Consider the following 22447-nt stretch of genomic DNA (forward strand, 5'->3'; position numbering starts at 1 on the left):
GGATATGGAAAGAAATATAAACATGCTTGGCCACCACACGCTTGAATGCTGCAGAGCTAAGCACTCGTCAGGGCTCAGTGCCCATGGAGCACACAATCCCAGAGCACAGCTCCTGACCCGCTAACGTGTCCTGCTGGCGGTCAGCCACTTAGGTCTCACCCGCCTCAAAACTGGGAGCTGTGAGCTGAGACTGGGACCTGTTCAAAAGGCAAAACGTGATGATTTCTCCTAAGGAAACAGCAGTGTAAGGACAGGAAAACTGACCTAGCTGCTGTCCTTCTGGAATACAAACAGACCGCAGGGAAGGACAAGCCGATCACCTGCAGTGCTCACGTCCCCCAGAGCCGCACCAGGGCAGAAGGCTCTGTGGCTGCACCGGGGCTTTGCCATTCCCAAATGGAGCAGCGAGGTCCCTGTTTGTTACCTCATGGAGCCCAGCCTTTGCTGGAAAGCTTCAGCTCTTCAGTGACTTTTTTAGCTAACGTAGCCAACAGCGTGCCTTCTGGGGACAGCACCCAGGCCTGGTGTGGAGCAGACGGCTGTGCTGCACTGGCTGCGGGCACCAGCACAAAGCAGGAGGGGGTGCTGAGCCCTACCCTGCCCTGTGGCCCCAACGAGTTCCCAAGAAAAGCCAATTCACCTCAAATTTCTGCCTCAGTTCCTCGTTTCCTTCTTCTCCCTCGGGAGGCACGGGCACGTTGAAGTACTCTCCCTCCTCCTGGCTCAGCAGCTTAAACCTGGAGGGAGACAGCGAGATGGTCAGGGCAGGGCACCGGCTCTCCCCAGCTATGCCTGTGTCCAGGTGATCCTTCCCCAAGGTGAGGAGGACCCCAAACTTTGCACCCCCAGACCTCCCATCTACCACGCTTCCAGACATGCACCCGGGCACGGTGCTGTTGCTGGGACCCCCAGCGGGCTTGGGGCTGGCCAGCACACCACTGCCATGCAGAACAGAGCACCGCTGCCTCCTCCAACACCCCAGCCTGCCCCAAACCCACAGACAAGGCAGGGCATGGGTTCCTTCCCCCTGACACTGCCCTGGCCAGGGCAGATCCTGGCTCCAGCTCCCTGGGGACAGCGCGCACCCCGCTGGGAGCCAGGCGGGCACCGACAGCCCTGAGCACACAGCCGGGGCTCTCACAGGAAGGGGAAGAGTTTAGCCAGCAATTATCAGAAATCATGGAAATGCCATTCAGATCTGAGGCGTTTTACACAGCCGCAGGCAAAGCTTTGGCTCCATCAGCGCATCCTCTCCCGGCAGCCAGAGAGGAGCAGTTATCAGCCGGGTGTTATCTATAGAGCCTGCGTCTGCACTGAATGAACAAAGCGCTATTTGCATAATATAGGGACAGACTCTTCCTCTGAGCTCGTTTCCTCCATTAACTGCAGTAGTTTAGATATGAAATATACATCAGAGCTCCTTCTAGAGTTTATTCCAGCCAAATACTGTGACAAGGAAAATTACTTAGATCTCCACTTACATGATTTTTAAAAGGCTGGGAAAACCATCACACTTTGCACCGCATTAGAAACAGGCGGTGCACCAACCCCAGCTGAGGCACACGCAGCTTCACAGACGATTGCAAATTTAGGAGGAAGTGACAATTTTTTTCCCCCAGAACAGAATTTGTGCCTCAATCACGGTCTGTTCTACACTAAGTGGGGCATGAGGGTCTGAGGTGTGCTGTGCCCCCTGAGCAGCACCCAGCCCCACGCTCCCTCCGGGGGGTCTGCTCGCCTCACCTAACACAAGTTAATGCCACGCCGATTTTGGTTTCCAAAAGACACACAATATCTATTTTCAATTACTACACTTCACATGGCAAGCATGGAAAAGTAACACAGCTCTCAGGCATCAGTGGCTGGGGAAAAAAGAAAGCAAGGGAACAAGGCATGTATCCTGCTGGGGAAGATAAAATGGAAATGAACAGACCCATTCAGGGTGATTTTGCAGACCCACTGTGTTCATCTTTCGTATGGTAACAAGTAACAGTAATTACACACTTCGGGCAGTGCTCCTCCTTTTATTGAAGCCCCCCCCTCATCGCTCCTGCTGCTCCGCTCAGGCTGGTGAGGCCACGCTGCCAGCCCAGGACAGAAGTTACAGGAATTCAACCCAAAGCTGCAGGAAAATGCTTGTTCTCCTGGAATCCGACACATTCTCCTTCTGAAGCCTCTGTACCGAGACCCCAGAGGGAGCACTGGCCCTTGTGGCCACGAACTTCAGGCTGATGGGCCACGTCCCTGAAGTGGTCCCAGTGTGCCTGTGGCAACAAGAAGCCACGAAAGAAGGTCCCTGAAGGGAAGGAGGCTGCCAAGAGAACAAGGGGCTGCCGTGTCTTCTCCCATCGGGTACAAAAAGACCATTTTGCCCACAGCTCTGCACTTTTAAACCAATTGCATTCTTACCATCCATCAACTCCAGACTTCTGCAGCTCGGAAATCCCGAAGGACAAGGAGCCCATGAAGTCATTTCTGCTGGTCAGATCCCAGTCCCAAATCTCCACAGACAACCTTCTGTCTTTGTCTGCCTCCTTCAGTTGGCTGGAAGGGAGGAAAGAAAAGGGATGTTTGGTTTTGGAAGCCACTGCTACGCCACCACACCCTTCAAATGCCATTAGCACGTGGGTGCAAAACGAAGGGATGGCCTCCAGTAACAAGGCAGCCCTTTAACATTAATTTCTTGACAGCAGTCGCTTCAAATGGAGAACGTGAAGCTCCTTCCCAAAACATTCGGCTTTGGTCAGGGGACAGAGTAGAAATTTGAGCATTTCTGAGCCACGTTGACAGGACTGAAAAGAATCATTTCTCAGTTGAATCAGCTTAATCTCTCCAAATAATTAAATCAGAGGAAATACAAAGACATTAATTCCTAGGGGATGAAGAATTAGAAGAATTAGTTTACAAGTTCAAACATTTTTCTTGTACTTACAATTTAAATGTCTCATTCCACTCAGGATTCAGGGAGCACTTTATAGTTTTGGTCTTCTGTTTGCTTTCATTTTTGGGGTCAGGGATTAATTTAAGCTTCACGTAGGGATCTGACAAGCCATTAGGATCCATAGGAACTAGGTTTTTAGCATCTCTTACTGAGGAGGAGAAAAAGGATTAAATTCAATATTCAAACTGTAAAAAATATCCAAAACCCTAGACAACATCCCCGTGTGCCAAGGATGAGTATGAAAATAGCGATTAAAAACAGAATGGAAGCTGGATGTGAGCAGACAGGGGCATTACATAAGAAGCAGCAGAGTTAGCAACACCAAGCATCGAGCTCGAGCGGACAACGGAGGCTGAAGGATCTACTCAACAGGCTGTTTTCATCTTCTGACAGGATGATTTGTTGTTTGCTTTCTTTTCCCTGCAGCAGTTTAAAGCTGCTGCTTTCCTTCTAGCAGAGCAGCGCTCCCAGGAGTGGCAGCACACAGCTCCAGCTCGCCCCAGGGCTCAGCCTCTCCCAAAAGCCCCCTCCCAAATCCCGGCCAGCACCCTCAGGGGCTTTGCAGGGCTCCGTGCACAGAGCAGGTCCTCATCTCGGGCACCTCCTTGTGCTCCAGCAGCCTCCATCACCTGCCTTTCCCCAGGGCTAGTGTGAGGGGCTGGGGGTATGGGTGAAGGGCCAGGCAGCGGGGCAGCTCCTCCTGCGCTCCCCAGTTCCAGCTGAGGACAAGAGCTCGGGGAGAGGCTGGGCTGAGCGTGGGCTCTGCTCTCCCCTGACATCCTAAGAGCAGAGGCAGTGAGGCTGCAGCAAGGGGTGCCCACATTTGGAGGCGAGCAGAAAGCAGCCTCTCGATGAGGAGGGATCAAAGGGCAGCGAGCACAAGAGGGCGAAGGCAAACCTGTGGGCTACTGAGGTGGTTTGTAATTGGATTGTGGCCCTGACAAGTAAAATACGACGGGGATGATCTAAGTCTCTTGCCGTGGACTAAGTCAAAAAGGGCCTGTCTTCTGGGAGAAGGAGCTTAACTCCCCCTCAGCCTGAGCAGAGATACCACCCGATACCACAGATGAAATGCCCCGTGGGACATGGTAGAACACAGCACTAAGCAGGGGAAAGGCTGCTTGGAAATAACTGAAGCAGAGGTTCCCTGCCCCTGTGCTGCAGGGGGGGACACGGCTCCTTTGGGGGCTTGCAGGCAGGCCCAGCTGCCCCCAGCAGCAACGCAGCAAGTCCCACCGGGGCATGGATTTTGCCCCATGCCCTATTCCAGAGGAGAGGACTCAGCTTGTTGTGAAGTGCTGCAGAAACTAAAAGATGCTTTCAGAGAGTCGGTGAGAGTAGAAACAATTGCTCCGCTCCCAAATCACCAGCACGGAGTTTCTGATGCAAGGTTGGGAGCCAGATAGTTTTAAAAAAGGAATTAATGCTCCAAAATCTGCAATCTCCTGCTGTCCTCCTGAAGCATTGCCCAATTTCCAGCTCCATGGAATAAAACTTGTAGCCAAAAATCAAATCTGCATGTATAAACTAGCTCATTTATCAAACACGACAGCCTGACAGCAGCTCGCAAGACAGAGAGAGGCAAGCCTGCTGGGAATCGCCTGCTGCCCAATTAAGGTGCCTAGGCAGCCCAATTAAGGTGCCTGGGCAGCCCTATTGATTCTCCAGCCCCACGTATTTCTCCCACAGTGACCAGTGTGGGAGCCAGCACCTCCCCAGCACCTGTAACAGAAGGTGAGGGAACGACTGCCTTACTGGCAGCCTTGGAAACCCAGACACACAGCATCCAGAGACCTCTCAGCGGACACTGTCATGCCCAGGACAGGCCCCATGCCCTCGCTGTGAGGTTAAGGCTCACCAGTGGTCAGTCGGGTCAGGGATGGGGGCACCAGCTCGGCTCCCCTGCCTAGCCATGGCTTCCCCAGGAGGACCCAACGCCCACGGTGCTGCCAGCATCCACCGACCTGCACTCGGCTTTGCTCTGAAATCAGAAGTCACCCGCAGGGAGGATGCTGAGGGGTCTTCCTGAGGAACTGAGGACACCAGGACCTCCTCAAAGTGCCTATTTGGAGATACCCAGGGAGGACGATGCACCTGTCCTGCCCTGGAGAGCACCAAGTCGCAGACACGGGGCATCCCTGGGGCAGCAGAGCATAGGGCCGCACGGCTTTCAAGCTTCTCGAGCTTTTTTAAGCTTCAGTGGTGCCCAGAGACAGGCCAGGAGGCAGTGGGCACAAACTGAAGCACACGAAGTTCCAGCCAAATGTGAGAAAACGATTCTTTACTGTGAGGCTGACAGCTCTGGCACAGGCTGCCAGGGAGGCTGCGGGATCTCCTTCTCCGGAGATGCTCAGGACCCCCTGGACACCACCCTGCGCTCCGTGCTCTGGGTGACCCTGCTGGGCAGGGGCTGCCCTGGGGGATCTCCGGAGGCTCCTTCCCACCTCCACCACTCTGGGGCTCTCCAGGTCCTGCTGCAGTGCTCTGCAGAGCCCAGGCGATGGGCAGCTTTGCAGAAGCCCCGGGCTGCCCCTGCACAGATGGGAACCCGCAGCAGTGCCGGGCTGGCGACCGCGGGTGGAACAGCTCTGCCCAGCCTCACCCGCACAACAGACGCGCGCAGCCGGGGCTTGTGAGAGCAGCCTGAGCAGTCGTGCCTCCCCCCATTTATAGCTCCTTGCTGTGACACAAGCAGCATGACTTCGTTTCTGTAATGTCTTGACAATTATTTTCATGTGCCATTTGACAAATGAATCATTTTTTATAAAGTTTGGACATAAATACCAGCTCTGCACTTCAGAGGATACACAGTAGTTATTCTGCAGCTTAATTTGGACTCTCAGTCAAAATCTTCTGTGGAAAGCTTTGTACCGTCCAAGCAGAAAGGCTCACAATCTGCTGTGTGAAATCTCTAAGTAATGAGTTTAATTTCCAAGGACCCTGCCAGGGCTCCGCACTGATCCAGCCGGAGTGCCTTCCTCTCCCTCACCCCTTATTGGAGAAGCAGAACAGTTTCTCATCACCGTTACAGGCTTTTATCTGTGTCTTTTAGATAGGAAACAAACAAACAAACAAACAAACAATCTTTGCAACCCATTTTTGAATTAAAAAACATGAAAATGTATTGGAGAGAAGTCCCACAGCGGGTCCTGCCAAACCACTACCCGAGTAGCAATGAGGCTGTAAAGGAAGCAGCCCCCGAGCGTTGGTACCCAAGCAGAGGAGCAGCTCCTGCAGCCTGCAGCACTCGGTGCCCTGCCCTTGGTGCCTGGGGGAGCGGCTGGGACCTCAGCTGCCCACGGGACCCAGCGCCCGGCCGCGGGGACGTGTCACCGTGCCACACTGAGTCATGCAAAGGCTCTGACTTCAACTCATTTTTCACCGTCCAAACGGCCAGGGTAGCGTACTCTGGAGACAAATGAATAGGTCTGTGTAATTTATCAGGCCATTGTTCAGTTCTTTATAGAACAGAAAAAATAATTCCTGACCCTCAGAGTCAATCAGTTTATGCCCTGAAGCATGAGATTTGATTACCTCATGTTATTATCTCAGCGTGCAGACCTAGAAATTTCATTAATGGGAATAATAATATCTATTCATTAAAACAAATAATGCTTCTGCTTGACCTTAAGTAACTTTTTGTTTTTTTATTTGTTTGTTTGTTTTCCAAGCAGAAAACAACAATTAAGTGAAAGAAAGATAGTTTTAAAAGCCTTGTAGTGATACCTTGTGTTAAAGTAAACATGCTTCTCTCAGTTTATGGCATTTCTCTGACAGTTAAATTTGATGTAAAATAGTTTGACATCTCTTATGTGCTGACAGTTTTGTGCATCACTGCAAAGTAGTAACATCATTATTAACAGCGAGGAGAAGAAAATTATGGTCTCATTTCAAGTAAGTGATCTTAAACCACTCTGGGTACCAAACTTGCTGAGAAAAAGCTGCTGCGGCCTTGGGCAAACATCACGGGAGGTGCATGGCAGGGCCTCACCAGCACTGGGGGCGATGTGGGCGCAGGCACCGGCTGCCTGGGGAAAGCACCGTGGGCTGCGGAAGGGATGGGGTGTGCAGGGGCAGCCCATGGTGCCCCCAGCTGCCCACGGCAGGGGGACCAGCAGCGTCAGCAGTGCCCACGGCCACCTCCGCACACATCTGTGCAGGCACACGGGGATGGTGGGGGTGTGCCTGGGCTGCAGCCCTGCTGATGCTGTGTGCACGCTGCTCGCCTCGCAGTGACATATCGCTGTGTCTCCAATGGCACAGGTAGACAAGACTGATTTTTCACCGATTCCCCAGGCACATCACACGAGGCTACTCTGAAAGTGGCCTCTCCTGCCCAGTGGGCACTGCAGCACAGGGAAGTCCTGGCAGAGGAGCACTCGGCTGCCCTGGGATGAGAGATCCCTGCATTGCCTCGTGCTGGGTTCTGCTGCCAGCCGGATCGGTGGCAGGCACAGGAGGGTGGCTCCAGGCTCGCACCGCAGGGTGGGGGCACCCCAGCTGCTGGCAGCAAAGGGCTGCTGCTGGCCCTGCCGCCTGCCTGCCCACCGACAGCACCCAGGTTTCCACGGGAAGGCAAAATTAATATGCTGGGTAAAGAAAGACCAGAAAGTTCTTTGCTAAATATGCAGTGCCATATGGGGGTTCACTTCTATGTGAAAAGGAGAAAAAAAAAAAAAGCCTACAACAAAACCCACTCCTACCCAGCTCTTAAAGACAACTTCTACTGGCTGCCAAATCCTTTACCTTCATCTCTGAGTAAGCAGGGCCATTGGAACAATTTTAGTGCAGATCATTCTGCTTCCCACTACACACCATGGAAAAAAACTTCTGAAAGCCCTCTCGGTGCAAGGAGAGGCCCGAGTTTGGCCGCCCCAACACCTCACCGTGACCTCGGCCAGCAATGTGCAGAGAACTGCCAGCGGTGCCCCCCTCTCACACCCTTTGGGCAGGATTTCGGGCAGGGGAAGGCTCTCGGGCAGCCTTCCTGCAGCACTGCACCTTCCTCCCTCCAGCAGCGGGCACCATCCCCGTCTGGGAGCAGCCACACCACAGCGCACACCTGGCACTCAGATTAGCACCCTCGTGCATTAGAACATTTAATTAATGCTCCGCAGAAGAATATATTTGCACATGCTTATACAATAGAAAAGGCACAGGACTCATTACGGCCGCATCTTCCTGGGCTGGTGATTATTAATTAATGTACTTCCAGCTCTTTTATCTAATCGTAGCATAATTGGTTTCACTTTTGGTCAATGTTTTACTTCATCAGCTCAGTAAATAGCAAGGCTCAGTCCGAGCAGCCCGTGCCAACCCTGCGGGCGCTGGCAGGGCTTAGGGCAGCTTGGGAGCCCCAGCATGGGCAGGAAAAGAAGTTTCCTTCCCTGGGGCAGGGTCCATTGACCATAGCAAGTGGATGTGGTGCTCCCAGCCCCACACGCAGGGCACAGGACCACCAGCCCTTGCACTAGGACGGTGCTCTGCCTTAGCACGCACCCAGGCCGCAGTCACAGAGCACTGAACAATCCCCATCTCCCACCAGAGACAGGCAAGGCAGCAGCGATGTACAAGCAGAGTCCTTCCTGCCGCTAATATCAAACAATTTCCATGACAAAGCTCTGTGCACCTTACTGCCTTGCCGCCTCTGAGAAGTCTGAGCTGCGAAGCGCCAGATTTAATGGACTCTGAGCCACGCAATGACTTAGCTTCGTATGCTCTTGCTTCTCTGTTTCCCAAACTCAAATATTCATGTTTCTTAATACGACAGTCTCAAAATAATCTGCATTGGGAAGCTTTTCTATTATGGAAGCAAAAATGTGCAACACCTTGATGACATTTTAATTTGCTACAATTTCCCACTTTCTCCAGCAGTCTTTTCCTGCTGATAAGATACTTGATCAAAGCCCAGAACAGAACACAGACGGCGAATATACATTTGCTCTTGTCCAACATTAGCCAAATTATGCCCTGTCACACTCCATCACTCTGCCTTCCACATTAGGCACGCCGCAGACACGCAGCACATCGCTCCTACCCGCCAGCGTCCTGCCGCCGCATCGCCGCAGCTCGCGCATGCCCGCGGGTGCGCACGGCAGCCGGTGCGCTGGGATCAGCGCCGCGCTCACGGGTCTCATCGCCTGCAGACCTGGCTGATGGTTCACACCACGCGTGGGGGCAGAGAACGGCGTAACCTGGCTGCACTGCTGCCCTCCGAGCTGGCCAGCCCCCACCTGTGGGCACAGAGCAGCAGTGACCGGCTCCAGGGGATCCTCTTTGCATTTCAGGTGAAACAACGAGTGCCGGCAACCCCTGAGAGCAGGCGGTAATGCTGGCAAGTGTCTGTAGGCTTGCTGAGCATAACAGACCAGGGTCCTGAAGTGGCTGGGGTAAAATCTGCCCAAGTCAGTGATGCATCTTTAGGTGGCTTTTGAAGGGACTTCAAAAAGTCCCTTTTTTTTTGGCTGTCTCACAAGTCTTGAAGGACTTTTAGGTACCCAAACACTTTGTTTACCAGGCCCAAAAAATCACTTTTATTTCATCAGGCAGCTCAAGCTAAATAACCCGGCCCACACTACCTACTTAGTATGACAAAGCCATAAGTGTGAGTTTGCTGTGGTTTACGTGGTGGGTGAGACAAACAGAGATCTTTTTGCCATTAAAGGAGAAGCAACCGAACAGAGCCCTCCTGGGGCTGTGCAGCAGAGCAGCTGCTGTCATCCCCACCACCTCCCGGCCCCCTCTGCTCCTCAGCAGCCACCACTCGGCTCCTGTGGGCTTCCCAAGCCTCCAACTGGAAAATCCCACCCAATGTGTGACTGCCCTTCTGAAAGGGCGAGAGCCTCCAAAGACTATTGCCAAGTTAGCGGAGCTGATGTCAGGAAGCCAAGGTGCTGAGGTTTATCTCCAGCAGCTCACCACTGCAGCTCTGCACAGGGCTGGGCACGTGGCGGCTGGCACGGGTTGGGTGCTTCAGGGGGGTGCTCAGCTCAGCAGGGCACGCTCCTGCGGCAGCGTGGCCAGCACCGGCTGCAAGGAGGCTTTGTCCCCACTTAAAGTCACGCAGTTGGCAAGCAGAGCTGCTAGCACAACTAGCCACTTGCTTGTGGTGTCCCAGCCTCATGCATCCACTCCCTGCGTCCCGCTCTGCCAGTGCTGAAGGTAAGTTTGAGCTCCAGCCCATCTAACTGCACAGGAGTGCTGGACGTCCAAACACGTTTCTCCTTCTGCTCAAATCCATCTTGTCTAATTAGGCCTGGAGCCAAAGCCTGCCTCCTGCTAAGGCACCACGTAGGATGCCTCGCACAACTGACGCTGCTCTGTGCCGAGCACCAAGCATGCCAAACGAGTGAGCTGAGCGTGGGGAGCCAGCTGGGCCTGGCACCCCCTGCGCCGTGCACAGCCCAAAGCAATGCTCAGCGTGACCCAGCCAGCTTGGCACCGGCCCTCTCTGCTCCTTCTTGGCCCCACACGTGCCCCTGGGCTTGCAGTCACCGCCTGTGGACATGGATGGTGCTCCCACAACCCCTGGTGCTTCAGGAGAGAAGACAGCACTTGCTAAGAACATGTACAGAACTGTGTAGCTGGATGGGATGCAGGCTGGTTTGAGTCCTAATAATAATGCCCCCAGACACCCGTCCCAGCACCGGCTGGGCAGACACACACCAAGCCTGTGGCAATGATGCAGAGCCACGGCCTTAGGAAGGTGCCATTTATTTGTCCAGGTACCTTATTATTAGACAACACTATGCATTTTTAGACACTGGGAACACCAATGAATCTCAGTCCTTCAGAAACACCCTTGCAGCCACAGACAATAGCACTCACAGGGCTTAGATTGCAGTGAGCAAAGCTGCACTCTTGGGTGCACCATTATACAACTGCACTCAGTGCACAGCATGACTGGAGCCATAAGGGGGCCGCTCCCCCAACACCAAGGAGCGATTCACACAACCTGGAGCTCCAAGGAGGGGCAGCTCCAGGCCCAGCACAGCAGCCCCAGCCCAGTGCCCGTCCTTAGGGTTGGTCCTTGCCACCAGCCTCTCACCCATGCCCTCAGAGCTAGCATCAGCCAGGGCCAGCACAGCTCCCGATCACATCACTGCAGCTGGCACAAGTCAACTCCATTGAGAGCCAGCCAGGACCATTCTGTGCACATTTCGTGGACCTGGAGAAATCTGTGGTTTCAGCTGCTGTGTTTCAGCTCCTGCTTCGCACAACAGCCACCACCCAAGCCTCACGGGAACCAACAAAGCCGCTCTCTCCAGTCGTCCACCCCATAGCTTTGAGGTTCATCCCAGTTCTGTAGAGCTAAGAACACTGGAACTTGAATTTTTCTTGTATTATCTTTTTTTTTTTTTTTTATGATTTTTTACAATTTTAGTATCTACAGAACATGCTGTAGACAGGACTGTACCATGTCGAGTGCTGTACAGCAGCAAAACGTGAGCACAGCTCAAGGAAACCACAGCCTACGTACGAGCCTGGAACTTGAGTCCCTGCAAAACATCCACTCCTTTCCCATGTCGTGTTGAGGTTTGTGGTTAAAATTGCACCTTGCGGCAGCGAGTTTCACAGCGCATGTTTGTGTCATGTTTCAACATGTTTCCTTTCTTATTGATTTTCATTTTGTGAGATTAGGATCACGAGCACCCACTGTGCTGATAAGAGCAGCAGCGTCCTGTCTGCTGCCAGCGTGCAGAGGAGGTCTCAGAGGGAGGGAGAAACACTGCCTGGGGCAAACCATGGTCTTCAAAAAGGGGGTACGAGCAGATGCAGTTCTGCATATTGCTGCCTGACCAAACAAGTCATTTCAGATCAAACACCACATTTTGTTTAACCAAAGAGCTGCATTTTCCATCGAGAGGAAAAGGTTACCATTAGAAGAAAAAGAATCAGAGAAAGAGGGAGAAAAGAAAAGCAAGCTACCAAAAAGCGTTTCGCAAATCCCTGTCAAATTCAAATCAAGGAAAAAATAAAAGCCTTTACTTCCTCAGCTCCAACGCCATGCCCATGCTGCCACCTGCAGGCACTTGCTCCTGCCCGGCTCACGCTGCCTGCTCGCTGCTGCCAAGCACCGAGGGACCTTTCACACCTCATGCTCCAGTTGCGATGCTCTGGGCCATGGGAAAGCTTAATAGATTTTCGGACAAGGGCCCTGCACACCCGACAGGATGGAGAAAAGATCTTGCCCCAGCACCAAATCTGCATTTTGCCATGCAGCCAGGTACACTGGTGCTTAGGCATCACTGAAAGCCCCCCAAAAACAGACCCTGGCCCTGCACCCCCCCAGCAGCTCAGCACGTTACGGCGTCCAGCACTGCCTCGTGAAGCAGCAGAAGGAAATTGGCCGGGATAAGAGGAGCTGGCAGCAGGGAGACCGTGTGCAGGGCTTGGAAATGCAGACAAATTTGTGAGGCTGGCAGCAGGGGGGGCTTTAGTTTTATAGTTTCAGTAAAGCACTGGCTTCAAAGAGGCTGCTGCTTGTCTGGGTCGGGGTTCAGCCCTCTGGGCTCGGCCAGCCGGGTGCCGGTGAGCTGCAGATGCGCCCGTGCGGGGCCAAGGGGGACGCAGGTGCCCTGGGGACGAGGCTTCATCCCCAGCAGCCACTGCCATGGGACTGCAGCTGGTGGTGCCGTGCTGTCGCTCCCTGCCTGCCCTGAACCAGGATTTCTGCAGGAAACGTGTAAAGGGCATCACCCACCAGGAATCAGCCCCAACAGAAAGCCCCCGGCTGGCTCAGCCCCATCTCCCCAGCGCCCCGTGCCAGGCTGCATCACCGGAGGAGCCGTGCCGCAACCGTGCCCCAGTTTTACAGGTTCTGGCCTCTCCTTGCCAAAAAAACACTGCCACAAACCCGGTAATTATTGCAGGCTCTGCCTTTTTGAAGCAAGCAGCCACCGAGGGAACGGAAATCTGTCGCCCTACTGGATGTGAGCCAAAGCAGGCGCCAGCAGCACAGGCTGTGGTGCCCAGCTGCGGGCTGCACACGCGTGGCTCCCAAACGCCAGGGCCACGTCTGCTTGGGTCTGGGGGGACATTTCCACCTCCTTCCAAATTCTGCAATGAAAGCCCAAGGCCCTCACCTGCCTGGTCAGGTAGGAGGAAACTCAGCAGTGAGTGCACAAAGTCTCTCCACTCTCAAAGTGCTCCCACTCCTTCATTAGCTATGCAGCAGAGCTGGGGAGCACAGTACATTTTCCTTGCCTTTCTGGAAAAGCCAACAGATGACATGTTTTCACCAACACCTCCATAAAGGGCCAGAAATAAAACAGTCTTTCAAACCCAGCTGAAGAAAAGAAATTCCAGCTGCACAGAAAGGGCTGAGGGAGTTTCTGCCCTGCCTCCTGAGCCACGGGAACACCACCTCGGTGTCTGGGAGCCTTCTGTGCTCGTGGGACTGGGAGCTCTGTGTGCCCATCCACTCCTGGAGGCCACAAGAGGCTGGGTACAAGTCCTGCCTGTCTCCTGGAGCAAGGTGCCTAGAGAACAGTATTGCCACGAAAGAAAGTCCTGTGTTCCAGTGAAACTCTCCTTTAAGGGAAAAAATAATTTTCATATGCAAGGCTGAGGTTGCTTGTGCCCCTCCCTAGTCATTCTCAGGCACCTCCAAGGGAACTGCTGCGCACCCTGCTCCTGCCTGTGGTCCCCAGCCACCTGCCTGTGGCTCTGGCCCCACACATTTGAGGGCAAAGCCTGCGATAGAGCAGCAACACTTGGCACTGCTCGCCGGGCACAGCCAGGGTGATGGCAGCGGGTACCAGCGGGGTGGTGGCCGCTGTGCCCCCCAGGAGGATGGTGCAGGGCAGCTGGCCCAGCAGCAGCCGGGAGGACAGCACGCACCTCGGGCATGGGGCGCACGCTGCAGCTTCCAGAGCCCTGGGTGCAGGCTGCAGAGCTTTAGCCAGGCAAAAACACCATCCCAAATCCCCACCGAGAGGCCCAGACACTGTTAAAGGCATGGACAGATAATGGGAAATGGACGTTGGCTCTCACATGGACAGCACAAAACAAACACCGCGCTTCTCCACGGGGCAGAGCTGAATGGAGAAGCTCCCAGCCCTCCCTCCCGGGACCTGAAAAGCCCGTGGCCAGGGCTCGCCCCCGTGCCACACACCCACCTACGACGGTTAGAACATCCTTCTCGATGTCGGCCCTGATGTATATCCGGCCCCGGCGCTCGGTGTGGTCCGTCCCACACAAGCTCGGGACGTTCATCACGCAGCGCTTGTGCACGTTCATCATGCAGGCTGCGGAGAGAAGGAAAGGGTTGCTCAGCACCTCCTGCTGTCCTGCCACAGCTCACAGGGGAGTTTGAGGTGGGCTGGGTGGAAGAACCCCTCTCCCTTTAAGTGGGGATGTTTGCGAGGGACCTGGGGACAAACATGCAGCAAACGGACCTCCAAACCCAGCCGGAGACCTGGGGCTCCAGCAGAGTGCTGCACAGAGAAGAAGCCCCACCAGCATCCCTGGATTTCACCTAGAGACTGCAGGGCTTGTAGCCCTCGCTCTAATTACTCAAGAATTTTACAGATTTATCAGACTTCTCTTCCATCCCACCCATGGTTGAATGCTGGGGATTCAGCTGGGTTCACCAGGACTTGATAAAGGACATCAAATACCCCATGCCTTTACCTGTATATGTATATATAATATATATATATATATGTTCAACTAACTCAGTTCTACTTGGTAACATTTTAAGGTGATAATGAATACACTGTTCCCATAACAGTCAGCAAGCTTCTATATTTATGAGAAAACCAGCACATGGTGAGCACCAGAGTATGCTGTTCCCCGCAGACGGCGTAAGCATGTAAGCAGACGCTGCATAGTCACAGTCATTTTAAATAGGAATGTACAAGATTGACTTGGAAAATAACTCATCTCTCTCCCTATCCCCCCCTCTTCCTCCATCCCCCATCTTCTCTCCGTGTAACTCCCCAGCTGCTCCCGTGCCTGAGGTAGGGCTTCTGCAGACCCAAGTGCTGGAGCGGACTGGGTACCTCCAACCCCTGCTCTCTGGGTACCAGTGGCACCCCCAGACCCTGCCGCCAGGTGAGGCCCCCCCACCCCTTGCTCTGCCTCCTCTGCTGCAACTGCAGCCGCCGGTTCCAGCACTTACTGTCACATTTCATCCCCTGGTGAATGAGCCCGTACAGCAACGACCCGCAGTGGTCACAGAAGGTGGGGCTGGAATACGTGTGGATTTTAAACTTGTGTTTGCTCCGGGGATCCTAGGAGGAAAACAAAAGAAAAAGATTATAAACTCGCATCAAATACTGGCAGGGAACCTCTGTTCTCTGCGTTCCGCATGCCAGCTGGCTTCAGAGGTGCCGTTAATGGACTTCAGTCAGCAGCCACCGACTGATGTGGACCTTTTCCAGCAGCCACCAAGATCCAGCGTTATTACTCTCTCTCTGTGTTGCTATAACAATGAAAAAGCAAGGCATTGGCTTGTTTAGGGATTTATTGTTTTTGAATATCTTGGTCTCAGCACAGCAAACACCAGGTGAAATTGGTATGTAGAGAACCAAGAGAAGGCCTGGACACCGCCCAAAATGCACGTCAACCCAGTGGGTAAAGCAAGAAAAAGCACCCATGATGTCCATCTGTACTAAGACTACCCAGTAAACTTCTTTGTGCCATGATACCCCACCCTCCCCAGCATGTTTTGGGGGAGTTGAGCAGCGTAAGGAGCACCTCCAATATCTGGAGCTTCCTGAAAGCCAACTGCTGATGCTCCTGCAGCACTGCATGCCAAGCCAATGGTTTACTGCAGCCCCTTTACAGTTTTGTGCAGCCTTGCAAGCAGGACCCTGCTTTCGGGGAGCCCTGAGCACCAGGACGCCCCAGCCCCTGCCTTTCCTGGGCTCTGCGAGCAGCACGTCCTCGCCCTGCCAGCACCAGCTCCCACGGTGACCCTGGTGCCTCAGTGGGGGTCCGGCCCCAAGGCCCCCCCTGCCTCCCACTGCCCTGCTAAAAAGGGTCCCTGGCAGCCAAGAGGCTCTCAGCAAAACGCCCCCAACCTGAGGGGGGTCACATTTAAAAACCTCTCTCCTCAGACTCTGGGAGCAGAGCTGAAGCAAGGGCGAGACCACGGCAAGTGCCGGCTGGCTTAATTTCATCTCAGGTTAATTGTTTAGAGGTTAGGGATGAGGCACAGCTCCTGGCTCAGTCATTTGAGCTGACTGGCTTTCTAATGGCCTGGAAAGGTGCCCAGGCATTAGGAAAGTCACCTCTTCGGGACACTATAGGCTAAGTAAATAAATAAAGAGCAGAGTCAGAGCCTAGCATGACATAGCTGCCAGTACAGTACCTTCCCCTTAAATTAATTTTCCTACCACTCTTGCACTGAAGCTTTCAGCTGCATTAACCACTAATATTCTCTATTATTTCTCAACGTCACAGATAACTTGAGCGATACCAGAAAGACGGACAAGCAATTGAGCTTCATTTAATTCAACCTGCTAAGTGCAAGGGATTAGGTACAAGCTGCAGCAAATTTATGGCACTTGAAGCCGGAAATCTCTCACGTTTTACCCAAAGCAAACCTCTTGTTGATACCGAATGCAGGATGCCTCCTCCCAGCAGCTCACCTGTCAGCTGTGTGACAGGAGGCCTGAGAAGAGGGTTCACAATTCACCCATCTCCTGACAACCTCCAGCTACCAAAAAGACAGTTTGGTAAGTAGCAGTGTACCTTCAAGAGCCTTTTACTTTCCCCAGAGACGCAAGTGAGACAAAAAACCTAAGCCTTGATGTTAGGGCTACCCCTGGGTCCGAGCAGCCCCAGCTGGGGGGCATTGGCCGCCCATCCCTGCCCTCATGGCACCGGGGCGATGCCAGCAGCACCTGGGCACCTCGAGCACGAGCCACAGGCCTGCCAAACCACAGCGTGTGGCACGGGGAGGAATCGCCCCCAAGCACTCCAATTGCTGCGTTCCCTTCTAGATAGAGATATTCCTGTTTAGGCAAATGAAAGCTTTAGTCATTCATAAAAAACACAAGCTTAATGCAAAGTGAGGCAGTTTCCACCTCATGCAAACGATTTTAAATTCCCCCTGGAACTGGGAGTTTCAAAGAAGTCAGAGAGAGGCAATCCAGGCATGCAGCGAGCAGCGCTTCAGCGGCAAGACGTGCTGCCGTGGAACAGCCACAGCATCTCCAAACAGCCCCCAGCATCCCGAGGCTGCGGGGCAGGGATCCTCTGCTTAGAGGACGCCAGATCCATCACTGGGGCATTTGGGACTTTACACTGCTGCCTGCCCCCGAGGGGCTGGTTTGCAGAGACCTGGCAGCTGGAGGCAGCCGAGGGCTGGAGCCCAGCAGGGCACGAGGGTGACGGAGAAACGGGCTCGGGGAAGGTACGGCTGCTCCCTGAGCACAAGGGAGCAGGAGGGACCTGCCTCACCCTCACTGGTGTGGTGGAACGTGCCAGAACCTGGAAATTCTGGGTATCATTTTCCATCAAGGCTGAAGTCTTTACACAAAGAGCCTATTTTTGTACCGCAGAGACAGAGATGACGAGATCATTGCGTATGCAGATGCTGAGAGACTTAAAACAAGAACAGTTAAAACGAAGTTTGCCAAGAAAAGAAAATCTGCTCCTCCTTCACTCCTACCAGAGCAGCACGGTCCCCAAAGAACAGGACAGAAAAAGCTTTCTTTGGAGCAGAATTAGAAAATGCCATTAAGAGTGTTTTACTGCACTGAGAAGCTCTGACCTTTCTCATCAGCACTGCCACAGATCTGTCATTCTCCACGCAGAGAGATGCCTGCATGTCCCGAGGACGGGAGCTGAAATGAGCAGGTCAGCACGTGCACCAGGGAACAAGAGGAGCAGCTGCTGGCTCTGAGCGGTACCGGCAGGTCCCTACCCATCAGAGAGGCTCCTGCTTCTCGGCTTGACAGCAGGCTTCTGGTGTGCGATGAGCTACTGCAGAACTGCATCTCCGACTTGCAGAGATCTCAGTCGTCACCTCTGCCTCTCGTCAGGGTTGTACCCAGCACCGAGCCCGCTGGATGACTGCCTCGCTGCGGGACGTGCCTTCCCATGGGGGCTGCTGCAGGAGCCGCTGCTCTCCACAGGTGTGAGGCTGGCAGCTGGGAGCAGCGACCATCTGACAACTCACCCGCAGCTCCTGGCAGGTACCGGGGGCTCTGCCAGGACAGCACCGCAGCAGAGACCCAGCACCAGGGCACAAACAGGGTGTGAGCAGAGCACCTTTGTCGCACCCAGAACTGCAAACACTGCACTGGATGCTGTTTGGGCTTATATTTCCTTCTACAGTAAATTCAGCTTTGCCTGGCTAAGAGGAGATGTAGATCAAGAAATGCCTTTGGCTTCAACAGGGAGAAGGTGAGAGGCAGGGGGGACCAGAGCCTTCCTTGGGCCCAGAAGCCTGAGCCATAAAATACTTTAAAAACATATCCAGCTCACTTGGGTTCATCTTTAAAATAAGTCACACATGAAGGGCACTTAGGTTTCTTTGTTTTCCTCAAGACGATAAAAAAAATAAAATAATAAAAATCCCAGGCCCAGCTCCCGTGGCTTTCTCCCACACCACGGCACCGTTTGTCCTTCAGCAGCGCGCAGCCATCTCCTCTCCTCGGGGATGCAGGCATCCAGGCTGAGGATGGTGATGCTATTTTAATCCTTTGTACTGACAAAATCTGCTGGACTCTACAGAACAGCCACTCAGGTTTGCTCCAAAATTACGTGCCCCTGCTTTCCATATCTCATTGCAGAGAAAGCCATAAATTAGTGCTGCTGAAGAAGAATTAACGCAGCTCATGTGAAGAGACTATTTTCAAGTGAATTTCATAGCGATTTAGGCAGCTTAATAGCAGAGCGCGTACAACACGGTGACAGCTTGCTGTCTGCACCTAATGAATCCCAACCCGCGGACATGAAATCAAAAACCTGGCATTTTGGTCCCGCATTTCCCCCGGGGAAAGTCCCCCGTGGTACATAACGAGCAGCTCACAGCAGAGGCACAGGAGCGACCTAGCAGCGACTCTGAAGGTGACACTGGAAAGCAAAGCCTGCGCTCCCTCCAGGGAGGATAACTGTGTGTGAGGCATCGGGAACACTAACGAGAAAGCTCCAGGAGCATCCTCCTCCTGTACATGTTCTTACTGGAGAAACCCAGATGCAGCCAGGGGGCAACAGACTGAAGACAACTGCGGCCACCCCAGTGGGGACCGGCGCTTCTGCTGAGGACGGGCTGTGCACAGCGCAGCTCCGCGCCTGCCTGCGCCCAGGCTCCATCCCAGCCCTGAGCTGCTCATCCCCAGCCTCCAGCTCTTTTGCTCTTCTGTCCTTCGCAGCACTGCAGCCAGACCAGGCCTTGGCACTGGAGGGCCGGCGGCTTGGCTGAGCAGGCACGGCCGCGAGCATCGCAGCTGGTGCTGCTTCGGCATCAAACACACGGCCGCAGGTAGAACCTGCCCTTGGCAGCTTTCCTTGGCAGCTTGCAGCAACTTAATACATTTTTATTGACAAAAGATCTCATCTGCTAGTCAGACAACCACAAAGGGACACAGATGACAGTTATTCTTCTCTTGCTGCTGCCAACACTGAATAAAATACACTCCGCTTACCGAGCAGCAAAAAGACAAGCTCTGTTTTTTTTCCCCAAGCAGCACGAGCATCTCAGCATTATTTAAAAATGTTTATTATCGTTCACATGGTGTGAGAGCCACTGTTCCTGTTTAAGCTAGCTGCACGGAGCAGGCTCCCCCAGCCCTGTCTGCACAGGCTGCTGCTTGGAGACTGCCCGATGGCACTGGGAGGCCTCTGAACCACCCCAGCCTGCCGGACACGGGGCTTCTGGATGCCCCTCACCAATGCTGCTCAGGTGGGCACATATGCCACCATCCCCTTCTGCCCCCCAGATTGTTTTTCTCTGCACAAACCAAGCCAGGAGGTCTCTGGGGCTGCAGGCAGGGCGCAGACCCAACCTCAGTCTCCCACCCAGTCATTTAACGGGAGGCTGCAATCTTAACAGACATAACGAGACACACACACAGCTCCCCGAGGAAACGAGAGAAGAGCTTTTCAAACTGCAGGGCTGAAGACAAGTGCAAACTGGCAGGCGAACGAACTCGGCTCTGGCGGAGCCAGGGAAGCAGCAGAAGGTGCTGGGAGGGAGCAGCGCCGATACATCTTCATCCCACAGGAACTGTCACCGGCCGTCTGCGCCCGCAGCGCCTGCAGGAGGATCCAGCATGTGCCCTTGCACGAGGGGCAGATGGCACCCGCCGAGAGCTGGAGAAGTTAATTAGCACAATGAAAGCGAGCAGCAAGTTGTGGCGAGGCACTGCCATCCCGCACGGAGGGGCTGGCTGCAGCCCCCACTGCCTGGACGCAGCCCGGAGAGCAGAAACCTGAAGGAGCTGCTGGTTCTCGGGCAGCACAGGCGGCGTCTGCTTCTGCTGCCGCTGAGAACTCGCTGCTAATTGTTGCCATCACACGTTTACCCAGATGCTCCAAAGAATAATGCAAGCTTTGGCAAGTGGAGAAACATCCCCTGCCCCTGCTACAACTGTTGGCGTGGCAGCTGCTGATGGGAAGCACAAAGGGACAAGGAGCACCCACTGACACTGACTCTGGAAGCACCAGGAGGGCCACAGCTCTAGCATTCCCTATGAGGCTTCTATCTTCTTCTAAAAGTAGATGACAATACATTTTTCAGTACACACACCCAATTTTGGGTCTTTTCACAAAAGGAGTCCAAGGCAAAGATGAAATGGTTCTGCCTCCAGCAAGCAGAGAGTGTGGACAGGCCATGGGTGCTGCACCGGCAGCACTGCAGATATCTTATCCTATCCTAAAGCTGCAAGTGCTGGAAAAATTAAAAGCAAAATCAAAACGAAGCTACGGTGGCCTGTTATCTTCCTGGAGCAACTCGGATATTTATTAATGCATCTTGATTAGATGACCTTTAACAGGATAATGCAAAGAAGGTCATTTTCATGATTATTTTGTCTACAATTTAAATAATTATGCATTCTACTAATAGCTCTGACTATAATTAGGTTTGCCAACTGCATTACATTATACATGCCTGATTTCAGCTCCTGAAGACCTTGCCATATTTCAGAAAACTTCAGCTTGAATGGGCATGCTAACTCTGCCTCCTGCAAACAGGAGAACACAGGAGTGTCAGAGCTTGTAATAAAGAACAGCGCAGCTTAATTCGTTTGTGTTAATAAGGGTTTCAACTACATTAACATGAAAACTATGGCAAAGCTAAAACCTTCAGCAGGAACGCAAGCAGGCAGCAGTTTGAGCACAGTGCAGCACGGGCACAACGTGTGGCTGTAAGCATCAGTACCCCCAAAGCCCAACACGGGGCCTCATTTGGGCTGAATTACAGAAGTAAATGGCAAAAACGCCGCTGTCTTCAGCTACTCAGCTGCATAACAAACGTACTGTCCTCAGCGATGTTGATGGCCAAAACACAGACCCACTGGAACATCTCCAGACATCAAAAGCAAAAAAAAATCCTGCCGTGACTTAGGACCAACCTAGCATGAAAGCAGCCCCAGCAGCTTCAGTACCAGCATTTGTATCCAGAGCTTCAGGCTCCATTGTGAGAAGCCTTTTTTTTTTTTTTTTTTTTTTTTTAAACTTAAAAGCGCTATCATCTCTGTATAATTAGTCCTCCTCTCCTGGGTGGAAGACTCATACTCTGTAGGCTTTGCAAGGTTAAACACATGCACGTTCCTCCAGGAGGTTCAAACACAACCAGATCAAACAGAAAACTGCTCCAAAGCAGAACTAGTCAATGATAACAGAAAGACTTTGACATTTCACTGCTCTCCAGTTTTGTTACGCTCTGAAAAGTGGAAAATGTCAGCCTCCTCCCAGGGCCATATGCCTGAGACATGCACAAGCCACCGTCCCATAAAACACTTCAGCACATACTTGGCTTTGAACAGACAATAGTTTTAAGTAACTAATATCACCCAGCTGCTTAGAACTAAGCATCCACATGTACCACAACCACTTCACAGGATGCAAAATGTTTTTTTTCATTGATCCTGAAGTAACTACGAAGTACTAAAAGATACAGAGAAAAGTCAGGATGTTTTAAAATATATTTTTCCATGGGCTCTGTGGCCAGCATACCAGCATACAGCAGCTCTGGGGATGAGAACCAGCAGCCAGCTGGGCTTGCAAGTCCCAGACCAACCCAGGACCTGGCTGAAACTGCTGCACTCCGTGTCTGCAGCCCCCGACAGCACAGCCCCTGTCAGCTGCTGCTCCGTGCCACCCCTGCGGATGCTGAGCATGGGGATGCCATCTCGGGGAGAGGAGCTCTTCCCTCGCCAGCTCAGCAAAATCACGTGTCCCACTGTAATGAAGAACATACTGTAAGGTTTAAACAAATGTGATAAATTAAACTCATTCTTTCTGCAAGATTTAATTGGATATTAGTATTTGTGAAAGGAATGACAGTTACCAGATTGCTCCACAGACCAAAAAAAAAACCATAGC

The 22447-nt window shown here is 53.0% G+C and overlaps 1 protein-coding gene across 2 annotated transcripts in view; it reads right to left on the reverse strand.

Annotated features, from left to right (window-relative positions):
- Nucleotides 1-22447, reverse strand: part of PRKCB (protein kinase C beta) — a 116819-nt gene that overhangs the window by 42249 nt on the left and 52123 nt on the right. For both annotated transcript variants that reach the window (XM_084537349.1, XM_084537348.1), the window contains exons 4-8: nucleotides 15066-15177; nucleotides 14062-14190; nucleotides 2933-3089; nucleotides 2410-2544; nucleotides 641-737 (exon numbers count right to left, since the gene is read on the reverse strand). In XM_084537349.1, the coding sequence (XP_084393475.1) occupies nucleotides 641-737; nucleotides 2410-2544; nucleotides 2933-3089; nucleotides 14062-14190; nucleotides 15066-15177 (630 nt within the window). The remainder of the gene's footprint in view (nucleotides 1-640; nucleotides 738-2409; nucleotides 2545-2932; nucleotides 3090-14061; nucleotides 14191-15065; nucleotides 15178-22447) is intronic.

Source organism: Aythya ferina (assembly GCF_964211825.1).
Source record: "Aythya ferina genome assembly, chromosome: 15".
NCBI lineage: Eukaryota > Metazoa > Chordata > Aves > Anseriformes > Anatidae > Aythya > Aythya ferina.